The following is a 17,613-nucleotide window of genomic DNA, read 5'->3' on the forward strand; positions in this document are numbered from 1 at the left end:
TAGTTTAGTCATATTAAGAGTTGTACAATTATTACCAAAATCAAATTTAGAACATTTTCTTCTTCCTTGTACTTACTGTTATTAGTGTAATTTTTTTTAATATTGGCAAAAATATACATAACAAAACATTCTCCAATTCAATACCTTCTACCCATATAATTTGTGCCATTGCTTATACTCTGTTGTGCAACCATTATTGATATCTTTTTCCAAATTATTCCATCGCTATTAACATAAACTCAGTGCCCCCCAAGCAAAAATTCTACTTTCACCCATGGTAACCATTGATCAACTTTGGTTTGTTTTGTTTTTTGTAGTTTTCTTGATATAAAATTCATATATAGTTCCATGGTTAAGTCACTTTTACAGAGCTTGTATATACATCCTTACAATCACTTCTAGTTGTTTGCTCCTCACTTCCCCTCACTTTCCCCAGCCCTTGTCCTTTATAAACCATTCCATCTAGTTATTGTCTTTACGCATCTGCTCCTTTTGTGCTTCATAAATTGAGAAACCTAGCATATTAAACAAAAACAAAACTGAACAGAAAGAAGAAAATAAAAATGTAAAGATAAAAATAAACAATGAGAAAGAAAAGACCACCAACAATATTTAAAAAGTCAAAGAAGAAATTTCTGTTGTAGAACAAGCGAGAAATACTTAAGCCTAGAACCCATTCAGGTTGGGTCAAGAGGGAGGTCAACTGACCAAGTATCATACTGTGATTCCATCCACATAATCAAGTTTACAATAATCTCAGTGATAGTAAAGCTAACAACAGCAGTTCTTTATCATGATGTGAAATTCATTGCTTCATTATAATCCTCCAGGGGAGAAACGTGTGTGAGATTCATAAGGATAGGACTGCTATGACAGATTTACTCTTGTCCTCCTGGACATACTCACCATTAACATTTGTTGGAATGATAAATGTTGTTATTTATTGAGCAATTTTCTACTCAGTCTCTGTGCTGGGTATTTTACATATATATCTTATTTGATCATAAGTCAGTGCCGGCTCATAGCGACCCTGTAGGATAGAGTAGAACTGCTCCTGTGACTTTACCAGACTGTAACTCTGAAAGAGTAGAAACCTTTCTCCTGGAGCTGGCAGGTGGTTTCGAACTGCTGACCTTGCAGATTGCAAACTAAATGTGTAACCAGTATGCAGCCAGCTAAAACCCTAAATCACCCATGGTGTAGGTATTATGATTCCCTTTTTACAACTGAGGTTACAGAAGTTTGTTATGCAGTGACCTGTTCAAGTTCACACAGGTGGTAAGTGGAAAGTTAGGACTTTTTCTGTCTGAATCCAAACATGATATTCTTCACTGGTACCATACATTTCATTTGTGCAGTGGCTGTTTTAAACTATTTTGTTAGGAAAGTATATACTTTAATACTTTAAAAGGATCCCTGACAGCACAAATGGCTATCAGTTTGAATCTCTCCAAGGGCTCTCATGGAAAAAGAACTGGTGATGTGCGGTCAAGGAACCATATGGGACAGTTCTGCTTTGTCCTTTAGAGTTTGTTAATGAGTTGAAACCGACTCTATAGCACCTGCCAATAACACTTGAAAAATCCATATTCAAGAATCTGGCAAGTTAATTAGCACTTCTGATACATTTAAGGAGCCCTGGAGGTAAACTGGGTTATGAGAGAGGCTGCTAATCACAAAGTCAGCATGCAGTTCAAATCCACCAGCCACCCTGCAGGGTGCTGTGGTTTCCCAGTAGGGAAAATGAACAAAGAACCAAACACACACAGAGACAATACAGGACCGCAGCACAAAATAAACACAGACAGAGACGGTACAAAACTGCAGCCCTGACGGAGCACAGCGCTTTATTCTTATCTACTAAATACTGGCAGTGTTCCCAGATAAGTTCACTATTCCCACGCTTGAATTTCTCATAGTCTTGACAGAGTTCCACATCTAAGCCCATACTGCACTTGTTTACTGCTCCCCTGGAACACTGTATGCAGCTGTTCCCCAAATTCCTTATTGTTTGCAGTAAAGAAGCAGTTTATGAGAACCAGCTAGGACAGACGTTTGCACACTGTCCTAGACAGATACATGACATAAGACACGGCCCTCCTTAACATGGCTCCTTCACAGGGGAAAGATGAGACTTTCTACTTCTCCCGTATTACAACTTAAAAAACTGGGGGTAGTTCTACTTTGTCCTGTAGTGTCTATGAGTTGGAATCAGCAATGAGTTTGATTTTGGGTTTTCTGAAATACTTGTTTATTTAACATACTTTTGTTTATTTCCAAGAATTCAGTAATTGGATTATAACAAGACTTCTGAGGATTGCAGCAACTCCAACATGTCAACTGTTACACAAGAAAATCTGTGAAGTCATCTGTTCATTATTATTTCTTTTCAAAAGCAAGAGTCCTGCCATTTTGGGGGTACTGACACAGGAATTATTGAATCTTTTTGAAGACTTGATTTGCCTCCACAGAAGAAATACAATGGGATACTTTGTGGAATGGCCAGTGGTAGTGAGCCGATTTGTAAGTCACATAGACGAACACATGGGACATTTACAACCAGCTCCTTTGCAGGTTTGGAGTTGGCAAAATCTAGAATTTATTGAAGACACTTTATTAACGGTTCTTATTCGTATCATTGCAGTTGTGTTTTTCAGAAGGCAAGAACTCTTACTTTGGCACATAGGTTGTGCTCTGCTAGAGTATGGTAGCCCAAAGATTAAATCCTTAGCAATTAGTCTTATAACCGAACTCTTTGAACTTGGGGGACTACCACAACAACCAGCCAGCACTTTTTTCAGCTCATTTTTAGAATTATTAAAGCACCTTGTAGAAATGGATGCCAACCAACTGAAACTTTATGAAGAGCCATTATCAAAGTTGGTGAAGACTGTATTCCCCTTTGAAGCAGAAGCTTATAGAAATATTGAACCTGTCTATTTAAATATGCTGCTGGAAAAACTCTGTGTCATGTTTGAAGCTGGCGTGCTTATGCAGCTTAAGTCTGATTTACTAAAAGCAGCTCTGTGCCATTTACTGCAGTACTTTCTTAAATATGTGCCAGCTGGATATGAATCTGCTTTACAAGTTAGGAAGGTCTATGTAAGAAATATTTGTAGAGCTCTTGTGGATGTGCTTGGAGTTCAGGAAAATGCAGAGGTGAGTCATGATGCCAGTTACTTACTAAGTATTTAAACAAAATGATATATATTTAAATGATATGTATGTGAATGTATGCCTAAGTGCAAGATGTGACCAGGAGAAAATAGACTCTTTAATAATAATTAATAATAATGTGTGTCCAGAACAGAGTGTTTTTCTGATTCCTTAGTATGGGCTTTTTAAAGAAGGATTTGAAGTGAAGTGCCAATGGAATAAAACGCTTTAAAGTAGGATGTGGGAAGTATGTTTGTTACAGTATTAATTGTTATTTTAAAGGGGACCGGTGATTAGCTTACTGCAGAAGCTTTTTATTGCTGAATACCCACAAAGATCTTATCCTTGACTCATAATGAATCACTTTTAGAAAATCCAAAATTGTATAACCATGCAAAAGTATGCCCTTTTTCCTATTTGTATTATGGGAGGCAGTACAAGCATTACAATAAAGTATATATGCAGTAATTTGATTAATTTTTTAATCTATAAAGTTTGCCAGATTTCTATTATGAAGGAAGTCAGTATTTACAGAATTTTTCTTTGTGGTATTGGGAAAAAACAGGAGCAAGGAATTTGTCTTAAGCCTTTTACGACTACAGAGCCACAGGTGATATGGAGTAAAGTTACTATAGATTTACTTGGGTCTTTGTTTTGCCTTATGAGACTGAAAAATTGTTCATGTTACCAGATAAACATATAACTAATGTTTAGTGCATTCTTGCTGTGGATATATAATGGAATCATACTTCTGGGAGATAGTTTTGGAATTTTGTTTTTTCAGTACTTATTGGGACCACTTTATGAAGCCTTAAAAATGGAAAGTATGGAAATCCTTGAGGAGATTCAGTGCCAAACTCAACAGGAAAGACTCAGCAGTAATAGTGATGGAATCTCACCCAAAAGACACCAACTCAGCTTGTCCTTGATTTCTTCCAAAAGAGCACAAACACAGACTGAAGAGTATGACCATCATTCTCTTTGTTGTCCGTTGCTTTGGAAAGTTTTAGTCACTTTTTAAAATTACCGTTTGTGAAGTGCTTTGACTTAGACATTCAAAGAACCTCTGTTCTTCCTACACTGGGTCAAAGGAATGCTTCAAATATTTTAATAGTTTCTCTAGTCTATTTCTAGTATGAAACACTCATAGTTAACTATGTTCTCTTTGAATGTCTTTACAGGCCATTCTAACTTAACTTTTTCATATATGAAAGATCTCTACAACTAATTAAATAATCTGCAATTTTCAAAATGTTAGCAAATATACTGTTTTTTTACTATAGTCACAGAATTGCCATATTTCACCCAGCCCTGAAATCATTGTTTTAAACTTAGTATGCATTTTAGTAGTTGACAATAAATATTTTTATTTAGTGTCAACTAAATAAAATATTTTTCACATTTGAACCAAATTTATGTTGAATATTAATATTTTCCTACTGTGGTTATAATTCATTATAGAATTAAACATGTGAATATGAGCAAAAAGAGCATGTTATGGAGTGCACTGGAACAGAAAGCCGAATCCCTTCAGGTTCTTCTTGAACCCAGCAGTCTGAATAATTCTGTTATTGAGACTTTAGAAGGAATCGCTGTTGTCCTGCAACTCACCTCTCTGTGTACTGTTCACTGTTCTCACCAAACTATGGACAGGTAAGACAACCTCTTGCGTTTTCTGAGTGGACTTCCTATAGTGAACCTGAATTTACTGATTTACAAGACCTACTTTTTCACTTCATTTGAGTGAACTTGGAGCACAAACTTTTCAACGAAGTGGACAAGAAACTTAATTTTTATTGAATGCACTAAACGGTAGGCACTGCAAAACAATATACAGATTTTTTTTTTTTACTTTTTACAACAAACCTGTGGGGTAAATGTTGTGATGTTCACTTTACAAATTAAACATTGAAGCTTAGAGAAATTGAGGCTCTTAATCTGAAGCCTTGAAGTGACTTTCCTGAGGACACCTCGTCTAGTATGACATCAAGTAGCAGGGTACATTTCTAGTCCACTCCACAGCCAGTTCTCACCACGCAACTCGATTTCTCCCTTTGGTAATTAGAGTAGGGATTTAGACCTCGGTGGTGGCAGAGTATTCTTAGTATATGTTTCTTTTATTAGAAGAGACCAGGAAGTTGTTTTAGTGTTATTTTTTACTGCCCTAGTATAGACCAGTACTCTGTTAGCTTTTTACATGACCATTTATTCTGTATTTCCTGACTCACACTTTCCACTGCTCAGTAGTTGTGAAAAAGATTTTAGAGAAACTATTAATTCAGATTCCAGTTATTTTAGAATTTAAGAAAATTTAGATGGATAGCTAATTATGCTGAAGTCTACCCTTGGCCTATCATGAAGAAAGGATTGACAAGTCCAATTATTAACATTGTGTGTGTGTTTGTGTGTGTCTGCGCGGTGCCATTTGAATAAAATGTTTAATGTGGTTGGAAAGTGCCCATCTTTATGGATAGTTAATATGTTAATTTAAAACAACTCACTTCAGTTTGTTATAAGAACTTGCTAGCTGGTACTTAGCTGAATCAAACTGATAACATTTTAATGATGTATTAAAATTTTAAAAATAATTTTATTGGCACTTAATCTGTATATCTCACAACTCAATTGTTCAGTCGTATCAAGAAGAGTTGTACAATCATTACCACAATCAATTTTAGAACACTTTCTCTTTTTTCCCCACTTTTAAATCACTTAAAATAAATTGAGTAATCACCATCGGTTCTAGTACTTCCTCCCCCGTCACAGATAAATTGTTTGCTCCCCTTGCCCCCTTACCCTCCCGATCTTCCACCCCCCACCCTTAAAATATTCTTAGTATTACCCATTATTTTTACTGATACAAGATAGCATTTCTCCTCCTGGTCCAAATTAGTATCATTTTGATGTATTAAATTTTTTTTGATCGGTTTATTAGCGGCTCATACAACTCTTACCACAATCCATACATACAGCAATTGTGTAAAGCACATTTGTACATTCATTGCCCTCATCATTCTCAAAACAGTTGCTCTCCACTTAAGCCCCGGGCATCAGCTTCTCATTTTACCCCCTCCCGCCCCGCTACCCCCTCTGTCATGAAACCTTGATAATTTATAAATTATTACTTTGTCATATATTACACGATCTGACGTTTCCCTTCACCTACTTTTCTGTTGTCCATCCCCCAGGGAGGAGGTTATACGTGGATCCTTGTAATTGGTTCCCCCTTTCCACCCCACCCTCCCTTCACCCTCCCAGTATTGCCACTCTCACCACTGGTCCTGAAGTGATCATTTGCCCTGGATTCCCTGTTTCCAGTTCCTATCTGTACCAATGTACATCCTCTATTCTAGCCAGATTTGTAAGGTAGAATTGGGATCATGATAGTGGGGGGTGGGAGGGAGCATTTAGGAATTAGAGGAAAGTTGTATGTTTCATCTTTGCTACATTGCACCTTGACTGGCTCGTCTCCTCCCCACAACCCTTCTGTAAGGGGATGTCCAGTTGCCCACAGATGTGTCTTGGGTTTCCACTCTGCACTCCCCCTCATTCACAATGATAGGATTTTTTTGTTCTGATGACCCAATGTTTAAGACCCCAGATGCTGTATCTTTTGATAGCCGGACACCATCAACTTTCTTCACCACGTTTGTTTATGCACCCATTTGTCTTCAATGATCATATCGGGGAGGTGAGCACACAATGATATGATTTTTTGTTCTTTGTTGCCTGATAACTGATCCCTTTGGCACCTTGTGATTACACAGGCTGGTGTGCTTTTCCATATGGGCTTTGTTGCTTCTGAGCTAGATAGCCGCTTGTTTACCTTCAAGCCTTTAAGACCCCGACGTATTAAATTTTTAATTATAATTTCTTCATATAGTTCATGCTTAAAAATACAGAGCATAAAATACAAAGACTAAGTGTCAATTGTGAAATATTACTGAGTGTAGGACTTTGTTATTTTCAAGACTGGGCCTGCCTACTTACAAGGCTTTAAGATTTCTCAGTTTTTAAATCACTAGAGATTTTAGAAATGAATAAAAAAATCTCTTTACTCCCCTCTTAGCTCTAGTTTAATAGATTTTAAACTTTTTCTAGACCTTTGCCACCTATCTAACTATATGAAACATACTTGACACTTTTAAGTGAAAGATGTCACCTTCATTTTAGATTAGTTTCCAAATTGTAAGAGTGATTTAAAATTGATTTTGGTGATGATTGTACAACTCATCTTGATGTGATTGAACTATTGAATTGTATGATATGTGAATTATATGCCAATAAAACTGTTGGGGGAAAAAAGAACGATTTAAGCTGATACAGAGATTGAATTTAATAATAGCATCTTGATTAACTTGCATATTTACTTTGAAGTGGGTTCAGTTTGTAATTAGTTTTGTACTCAATTTGTTTAGACTTTATTACAATATTAGGTTTGACTATTATAAAGTTCATTTTAATTATAGTAACTATTTAAAAAAAATTTAATTGCAGCCATACTTTCAAGGAGTCCCAATACAAATGTAAGAAGAAACCTTCTGTAGTGATAACTTGGATGTCTTTGGATTTTTGTACAAAAGTGCTAAAGAGTTGTATGAATTTGTTAGAATCTGTTCAAAAACCTGACTTGGCCACAATCATTGATAAAATAGTGAAAATATATGATGCTTTGATTTATATACAAGGTGAGTTAAATAAATCTGAATAACCTTTAAAGGCAATCATCATAGTAATAGGCTTTCTTTTTAACCTGACTCTAAATACACAAATACTTGGGGATACGCAAAAGATTTTTCTTGACTTCAGCTTTATTAAGCTTGTGAATAATTTCTTGGTTTCAGATTTGTTTGTGTGGTATTTTGATTTGGTATTACTTAGTAAATGCAAATAATTTATAACTTCTAAATTTACTTACTTGAAAATCTGTGGTTTTCCTCTAAAATGCATATATGCATATTCTTAGAGGATCTCATATAACTTGGGTTCACAGTTATGGGCCTCTGTGTAAAGTACTTCAGTTTATTGAATGTTGTGTGTTTCTCTAGTAAAAAGTTCATTTGAAGATGAAATTCTGCAAGATATTTGTGGAATGCTCTCACTGCCATGGATTTATTCCCATTCTGATGATGGCTCTTTAAAGTTGACATCATTTGCCACTAGCCTTCTTACATTAAGCCAGAGGATTTCAGATAGCTACTGTAAGTGATCACAAAATTATGTTCATTCGTGCATTTTATTTTGCTTTAACTCATCTGTGTGTATGAAGTTTTTAACACTTCATTGGAAAAGAGGTGTATTTTAAATAATTCAAAAAGGCATTAGACGTGTAAAGAGTAACATGAAAATCTTCCCCCATATCCTATTCCCTTTCTTTCTATAAAAATTTTGATATGTATATTTATGTATCTTTATCCTAACTTAACATTTTAAGTATTTGAGACACAGAGAAAGAGTGCAGAATAAGACGAGAGACTATGACCTGGCTGTCCCATTTAAATGAAACCATTACGGATATAATGGAAACCCTTTGATTGTCTCTCCTTAGTGGCATTCCCTTTAGTTTCATCCAGAAATAAGCAGTTGTCGGAATTGGGTGCTTATTATTTGGAGGAGTGTTGTATACTATATGAGCTGATTTTTAAAAGTTCTTGGAAAAATGGAAAAGATCATGAAATTTTTCAGTGAACTTTTTCAAGCCCTCTCAGATAGGGCTATATCCCCAAGTAGGTTATAGAATTGTTTTCCATTTTGCAGCACATGGTTTTTGGTCCAAATCATATTTTTGAGATAGTAATGGCCATTCATGCAATTCTAGTTTTTTATTTAAATTTTCAAATAGTAGCCAATTTACTGAATAGCTATTACCTGATGGACAATCTAGTTTCCCATTTACAAATAAAATTTCAATTACTATCTTCATAAATGGCTCTTAGGGCACTTCTAAAGCCTGGTTGTTTTATTTTTATTTTATTAAAAATTATTTTATTGGGGGCTCTTACAGCTCTTTTTTTTAAATGATTTTATTAGGGGCTCATACAACTCTTATCACAATCTATACATCAATTGTGTAAAGCACATTTGTGCATTCATTGCCCTCATCATTCTCAAAACAGTTTCTCTCCACTTAAGCCTGTGGCATCAGCCCCCCATTTTTTACCCCTCCCTCCCCATTCCCCCCTCCCTCATGAACCCGTGATAATTTATAGTTTTATTTTGTCATATCTTACACTGTCTGACATCTCCCTTCACCCACTTTTCTGTTGTCAGTCCCCCAGGGAGGAGGTCACATGTAGATCCTTGTAATCGGTTCCCCCTTTCCAACCCACCCTCCTTCTACCCTCCCAGTATCGCCACTCACACCACTGGTCCTGAAGGGATCATCCACCCTGGATTCCCTGTGTTTCCAGTTCCTATCTGTACCAGTTTTGTAACGTAGAATTGGGATCATGATAGTGGGGGGCAGAGGGGGGGGAGCATTTAGGAACTAGAGGCAAGTTGTTAGTTTCATCGTTGCTACACTGTATGTACCCTGACTGGCTCTTCTCCCCGCGACCCTTCTGTAAGGGGATGTCCAGTTACCCACAGATGTGTCTTGGGTCCCCACTCTGCACTCCCCCTCATTCACAATGATATGATTTTTTGTTCTGATGATGCCTGATACCTGATCCCTTCGACACCTCATGATCACACAGGTTGGTGTGCTTCTTCCATGTGGGCTTTGTTGCTTCTGAGCTAGATGGCCGCTTGTTTACCTTCAAGTCTTTTAGACCCCAGACGCTATATCTTTTGATAGCCGGGCATCCTCAGATTTCTTCACCACATTTGCTCATGCATCCGTTTGTCTACATTGTTCTTATCGCTGAGGTGTGCACACAATGATATGATTGCCTGGTTGTTTTAAAGTTATGGTCTATAGGCCAACTTGTTAGAAGCGTAAAATATTGAGCATCACTCAGGAATTCGAAATCAGAATCTTCATTTTTAAAAGATTCCCTAGATGATTCCTTTGCATATTGAAGTTTGAGAAACACTATTTGAAGGTATTTTGTAGTATTAAGTTAAAATGGCGATGGGGGGGTGAGGGGCCAGCCCCCACCGCTACTACTAATACTACCCACGGGTTCAGTAAGCACAATTGTACAGTTGAGGTATATAAGCATTATATTAAAGTCATCAAGAGCATGAGAGATAATACACTAATACAGTCAGACATATTACATGGTAGCATTGCTCACCTCACTGGTTTGATCATTCTCGGGGCATAGACTTGTATTTTTATGTTTGGGGGATGGGATGGGGATTTCTTCTGTTGTAAATTAGGTGGGATATGAACACACTTTTTTCCTGGTGAGTACGACATGGGAGGGTATTTGACTGAAAGGAGGAGGAGCCTCCATTTCCGGTTGAGACCTACCCTTTCTGACAAGGAAACTCAACGGGCCAAGATACTTTCTGGTCCTGTGGTAGTTCAGGTTCCAGCCGTTGGGTTTTTTCTATAATATTTGTATACGGGAAGCCATTGATGAATTTCTATTTCTCTTTTTGCTCTGAGAGATATACGTCAGAGGGAAGGGGCATGGTTGGAGGTTGAGCAACGAACGACCATTAATAAGTATTTTGCCTGGATTGTTTCTTCATAATTTTTTTCAGAGGAGGAATAAGAGCATCTCAGTCTTAACTTGGAGGGAGGGAGAAGTGGTTCAGATGCTTTTTCCCTCTCCTTTGTTGTCATTGATTGGCATTTTTTCCTTTTCCTTTTTTAAACAACAACAAAAACTTTTCAGGAAACATGAAACTTAATGCCAATTAGAGTGGGACTGAGAAGGCACAGGAGCTGTTTGTCTCTGAGCCGCTGTGTTTCATGGACTGTCACCTATCACAGAAGCCATGAGGAGTTGTAAACTCTTGTTCAGGGAAGAAAGAAGAGGGCAGGAGGAAAGTAGCCCAATGCCTTTAAAAACAAAACAAAAGACCTGCAACTTTTCCTTTTCCATTGTGGGTTTGGGAAGCCAAACCAAAGTCCCAGTGTGAGCAAGCTCATTGAGAGGCACGGCAGTGTTGTTGGAAATACCTTTCCTTTATGTTGCTTCTCGTCATTTTCTTAAGTCGAGCCTTAACTATGAACATTCTTTAAGTGATATGGGTCTGTCGGCATCAACCTGTAAGAAGGGCACAGGCAACTTTTCAGATAACAGGAATGTCAAGGCATAGTTAACTGTCTAGCTCGTAGATAGTCGTTCCCTCTTGATGTTACTGGGCTGGGTAGCAGGCTGGATTATAGGGTTTGCTGGGCAGGTGATTGATAACAATACACAGGTGTTGGGTGCAAAGAGAGTTCTTGGATCTGAAGGAAGAGATGGATAGAAACCATGGGAGACAGGCCTGATGTGGACTGGAAGAGTGGGTCTCTGTGTTGTGTTGCTGTTCTTGGCATACCCATTACTCTAGGTGGTTCGTATTCTCATGATCAGTTGACTGTTCTACATGAGAGTCCAGAGTACACATTGAGGACTTGTTTCTTCATGGGGAATTTCCTTCCCACAACTTCAAAGGGACAGGAAAGTACTGATCCCACATGAAACAAAAGAGGCCTGGGCTAGAGGCAAAGGAAAGGAAGAAGCAGCCTGTCTGTGTAGACTATGGCTCAGATTAGCCTGACAGCCGCACGAGGGAAAGTGACCCTTCAGTCCGGTTCAGGGATGGGGTAAAGGAATTAGAGACATTCCTGGCTCTACCTTAGCCTCAGTGAATTCTGTATGCAAAGATGTATTGGAAAGTTATCTTTCAATGGTAGGGTACATTGTTTTCTTTTTTAACTGTACTGCTTACATGTGAGAAGAGCAAAGGAAAGGTTAGAGCAGGTAAGTCGTTAGATGGCCTGGGATGGTGTAAATCCATCATGCCATTACTTGGAAGTGTCCTCCCCCTTGTTGGAGTCAAATCCCAGGAGTGTGACTTGCCTTTCCTCGGAAAAGTAACTCAGCCTTTCAGGCTGCCTTTGGTGGCTGTGGTTTTTTGCCATTTTCTCTCTCTGCATCTTGACTTATCTCTGAATCAGAAAGCAAGCCCAGGCAGGTGGAGGAGGGATTTCTGCTTTGGCATTGCCCGATTTAACCAGGGAGGCTCCGCTGGCCACCTTCTGTCCCCTAGAGCGGGGAGGGCCAGCAGGTGTATGAACTCAGGAATAGAAAGCATGAGGCCTTTAATATGAGAGGAAGAAAACTTCACAATGCATACGTGTAACCCCTAGAACTCAAGTGCCAGAATTAATTCCTAGATGCTGCTTCTGTTTGAACAAAAAGTCACTCCTTTTACACTTGAAGAGAAATCCTTCTGTTCCCCACAGTATTTCACTGGGAGTGGAGTTCTTAGTTTTAAGGTTTGTACATTTTCAAAGTGTATTTGCCTGCTGCTCTCTAAAGATGTGCCAGTTTACATGCTGTTAGCAGAACTCAGATCTCTGACAGCTCTGCATGCTTACTAACACTTGTGATGATCAGAATTCAAAAGTTTTGCTATCTAAAATTACAAAATTTTAAGAGGGTAGTATATTAAAAAAAATTTCACTGTTATCTGACAGATGGCATTTTCAATTTGCATTTCTCTGATTACTTAATGAGGCTGTGTACAGACTTTTTTCAGTGAGCATAAATAGTATGCATTTTCTATAAAGGACTTTTTCATTAAATTGGATATTACATAAGTTTTAAATGTTGCATGATTTTACAGTGAATACATGCATATGCTTATGTAACACACACTGGTAGGCATATTTTTTAATACACTTCCTTTTTTTCAGCACCACAGGCACAATCACGGTGTGTGTTTCTTCTCACTCTGTTTCCAAGGAGGATATTCCTGGAATGGAGAACAGCAGTTTATAGCTGGGCACTGCAGAGCTCCCATGAAGTAATCCGGGCTAGTTGCGTTCGTGGATCCTTTATCTTATTACAGCAACAGAGTTCTTATCACAGAGTCCCCACGATTCTTATGTATGTATTCCTTTAAATATGCTGTGTTATTGGCACAGTCATAGTTTTGTGGATGTATTTGCAAATATTTGGTTATTTTTGACAGAGTAAATTCTACTTTCAGTTGCAAAATTACTTTATTTTCCATTCTGTTTTGGAAACGGTGGTGATGATTGCACAGCATGGGGAATATAGTTATCATCACTTAATTGTACATTTAAGAAATGTTGAAATGGCCAGTGTTTTGTTATATATTTCTGCATGTAATCATGTATGTCTATAAGTTAACACAATAAAACCTTTTTCTTCTGTGCATTGAATAAACTTAAAAGTGTGTCTTTTTTACATCACAAAATTAAGCAAGGTTTTTTTACCTTTTTCCCATTTCTAGAGATAAAGTCAAAGACGATTCAGACATTGTCAAGAGAGAATTTGCTTCTATACTTGGCCAACTTGTCTGTACTCTTCATGGCAAGTTCTACTTGGCAAGTTCTTTAACAGAGCCTTTCTCTGAACACGGATGTGCAGACCTCTTCTGTAGGAGCCTGAAAGCCACTTCTCAACATGAATGTTCATCCTCTCGACTAAAAGCTTCTGTCTGTAAACCATTCCTTTTCCTCCTGAAAAAGAAAACATCCAGCCCAGTAAAACTTGGTGAGTGATTTGTTATGATTTACTTAATATTATTAAAACTATGTAAAGTATTTTTCAAATTATTGATAGAATTAGCCTGATGTCACCAGAAATTATAGCAAGTCAAGTGATTGACAGGTTCAGTGGTCATATAATAGTTACTTTTAAATGGGTTGCCTAATATTAGACTGCATCACAAAATTAACAAGGGCAAGTGACTTTTGGATTTTTAAAATGTTCCTCTGATTTGATCACCTAGTATGGCATCCTGATGAATAATTAGTTTCACATTGTGAGGTTCAATATTCTTTGTCATATTTAGTAATACCAGAGACCTTAATGTGTTCTCTGCCACTACTGTGGGCCTTTCTGAACCTCAAATAGTATATGGGGACTATAATTGTATCCTTTGGTCACTTTTCAATAGTAATGGAAATAGGTTTGTTGAGAGTATAAGATTTATAGAGTACTTGGAAGCTCAAAGGCCAGTAAATTTAGGTAGTGTGGTTTAAGTAGGTTAGGTGGTTAGTTGCAACTTGCCAAGTTTTCAAAGCAATAGTTGGTTGTAAGTTCTCCCTAAATCTTGTAATGTGGTTAATAATAACACTAAGATTGGCTTTAATTCAAGTTTCCTGATTTAAAATCTGATAGTATCCTATTCATTAAATAACTTACAATATTCTAGAACTTTATTTTATTATTATTTTCGCAGTCATCAGTGTTGCCCACACTTTTTATTACTTTAATTTTTTTCATAAATCATTTTATTGGGGGTGTTTACAGCTGCTAAAACAACCCATATATCAGTTGTTCATATATTGCCATCATTTTCAAAACATTTTCTTTCTACTTGAGCCCTTGGTATAGCTGTACTTTTTTCCCTTCTACTTCCCACCCTCGGGAACCCTTGATAATTTATAAATTATTTTTATTTTCATATTTTACATTTTACACCATCCAGTTTGCTTTCACCCACGTTTCTGTTGTTCGTCCCCCTGGGGAGGGTGGGGGGCTACGTCAGTCATTTTTCTCTACCCTCATGGTGTTGCTGCTTTCATTATTGGTCCTGAGGGGTTTATCTGCCCTGGATTCTGTGTGTCGAGAGCTCTTACCTATACCATTGTACATGCTCTGGTCTAGCCAGATTTGTAAGATAGAACTGGGGTTATGATAGTTGGGTGGGAGGAAGCATTAAAGAACTAGAGGAATGCTGTGTGTTTTGTCAGTGCTATACTGCACCCTGTCTGTTTCGTTTTTTCCTTGTGACTCTTCTGTGAGGGGATGTCCAATTGTCTACAGATGGGCTTTGGGTCTCCATTCTGACCCCCCTTGTTTACATCGAAATGGTTGGTTGTTTTGGGTCTTTTGATGCCTTATACCTGATCCCATTGACACTTCGTGCTGACATGGGATGGTGCGCTTCATCCATGTGGGGTTTGCTGTTTCCCTGCTAGATGGCTGCTTGTTTAACTTGAAGCATTTAAGACCCAGAATCTGTATCTTGTAATAGCTGGGGACCCATCAGCTTGCTTTACCACATTAGCTTTATGCACCCATTTTGTCTTCAGCAATCTTGTCGGAAAAATGAGCATCACAGAATGCCAGGTTATTAGGACAAAGTGTTCTTGCGTTGAGGGAGGAGTTGAGTAGAGGCCCAATGTCCATCTGCTACCTTAATACTTAACCTATAAATATATCTACATAGACCTATATTCCTATGTTTATACCTCTGTAACTGTCTTTTACCTCCTAGTTCTTTCCTGTATTTCCTTTTACTTTCCTCCTGTTGCACTATCATGTTCAAACGTCATTCGGCTCTCGGTATTTCCACTTAGCTACATTGCACTTTGATCAAACCCCACTAGGCATTCTATGCCCTCCTCTCCATCTATTTTAGATCTCTTGTTGTTCCCTTGTCCCTGAGTTTGTTGATTTCCCCCTTCTTTCCCCCCACCTCCTCTTTTCCCCTGTCCCCCCAGAACCATCAGTCCCATTGTTTTCTCCTCAGGATTTAGAACTTATTTTAGATTGGAATTCAACTTTCAGAACTTTTTAATAATTTTTACTAAGTATAACTGAACTTAAATTTTTATAAGAATCTACTTTAATCTTTTAAATAATATACTACCAAGAATCTAAATGTAGCATTATAAGACAAGTTAAAGTTCTTTGTAGTATATTACTTGCCAGCAATATTTTAGCAGAAAAACTTTGATATGTAATGTATTAAATTAGGTTTATATGCTCTCTTTAGCTTTCATAGATAATCTACATCATCTTTGCAAGCATCTTGATTTTAGGGAAGATGAAACAGACGTAAAAGCAGTTCTCGAGACTTTGCTAAATCTAATGGAAGATCCAGACAAGAAAGTTCGAGTGGCTTTTAGTGGAAATATCAAGCATATATTGGGATCCTTGGAGTCTGAAGATGGATTTATAAAAGAGGTTGATAACTTTTACTTTTCAGAATTTGTGATTTCATAAAACTGGCTCTAAAAATTTCTTTAACCAGTTAATTTTCTTGTTGTAGCTTTTTGTCTTAAGGATGAAGGAAGCATATACACATGCCCAAATATCAAGAAATAACGAGTTGAAGGATACCTTGATTCTTACAACAGGGGATATTGGCAGGTATACCTGGAAATGTTTGTCTATTCTCATTTATTTGGGCCATTCATTTTTCACTTGCCTCATGTTAAAAATAATGATATGAATGGTAAGGTATTATAAAAAGAAAAAATATATCAGCACACGTATATTTGTAGGTTTGCATTTGTTTCTGATACATGACAATATATATATTTTAATGTTTTAGGGCAGCAAAAGGAGATTTGGTACCTTTTGCACTTCTGCACTTACTGCATTGTTTACTATCCAAGTCAGCGTCTGTCTCTGGAGCAGCATACACAGAAATTAGAGCTCTGGTTGCAGCTAAAAGTATTAAACTGCAAAACTTTTTCAGTCAATATAAGAAACCCATCTGTCAGGTGAGAGTTGACATTGTTCTTGCCTATAGTAAATAACAATACAGGAAAATAATAGGAAATGGGATAAATAATTTATATAATAGGAAAAGGGACATATGATTTTATTTTACTTGTTTTAAGAGATCTCCTTTTTCAGTGTTCTCAGTTTTTTCAAAAGAACTTAAATCATGCCAGTTTTATATTTAGTATCTTGGTCTGAGATGTGATTATATGAGGGACTACCCCCAAAAAGCCTGGAATTGTTTTTCAAAGCTATGTATTTAGCTTTTTACAAAACAACCTTATCATCTTCAGAGTACTCTGCATTCCACTTAATACGCTTTTTAAATCTGCGATTCCATTCTTGGAAACATTTTTCAAACTCATCTGTTTGGACTATTGAAAGCAGCACCTCGTGTTTTTTTTCTTCACCTCTTCTACATAGTCAAATAGCTGTCCTTTCACGTCTCTCTGCACTCATGGAAACAAAAAGAAGTCCCAATGAAGGCCAGGTGCATGGGGAAAGAGAGACTTGCTGTTTTGTTTGTTTGTTGTTGTTTTTTTGCCAAAAGCTGGTGCACTGAGATGACTGTGTGAGCAGATGCATTGTCATGGTAGCAAAACCAGTCCCCCATCTGTCACAAATTAGGCCTTTTTTGGTCACACACTGTTAGCAATTTTTTTAGAACCTCTAACTAGAAAGCTTGATTAACAATCTGACCTGGTGGAACAAACTCCAACTGCACTACCATCAATATTTTCATCCTTTTGGGAAGTTGACGGACGTCCAGAACAAGGTTTGTTATCAGTCGACATTTCACTTTTTTGAAACGTGAATACCACTTGTACACTTGAGATTTTTCCATAGCATTGTCCTTGTAAGT

The 17,613-nt window shown here is 37.4% G+C and overlaps 1 protein-coding gene across 1 annotated transcript in view; it reads left to right on the forward strand.

Annotated features, from left to right (window-relative positions):
- Nucleotides 1-17,613, forward strand: part of ATR (ATR serine/threonine kinase) — a 135,630-nt gene that overhangs the window by 11,296 nt on the left and 106,721 nt on the right. The window contains exons 4-13 of the mRNA XM_004712069.3: nt 2,282-3,159; nt 3,941-4,119; nt 4,618-4,809; nt 7,654-7,844; nt 8,205-8,357; nt 12,959-13,151; nt 13,522-13,784; nt 16,018-16,208; nt 16,294-16,394; nt 16,579-16,750. Of these exons, the coding sequence (XP_004712126.1) occupies nt 2,282-3,159; nt 3,941-4,119; nt 4,618-4,809; nt 7,654-7,844; nt 8,205-8,357; nt 12,959-13,151; nt 13,522-13,784; nt 16,018-16,208; nt 16,294-16,394; nt 16,579-16,750 (2,513 nt within the window). The remainder of the gene's footprint in view (nt 1-2,281; nt 3,160-3,940; nt 4,120-4,617; nt 4,810-7,653; nt 7,845-8,204; nt 8,358-12,958; nt 13,152-13,521; nt 13,785-16,017; nt 16,209-16,293; nt 16,395-16,578; nt 16,751-17,613) is intronic.

Source organism: Echinops telfairi, unplaced genomic scaffold, assembly GCF_000313985.2.
Source record: "Echinops telfairi isolate 266 unplaced genomic scaffold, ASM31398v2 ScPeMD7_16;HRSCAF=60, whole genome shotgun sequence".
Lineage (NCBI taxonomy): Eukaryota > Metazoa > Chordata > Mammalia > Afrosoricida > Tenrecidae > Echinops > Echinops telfairi.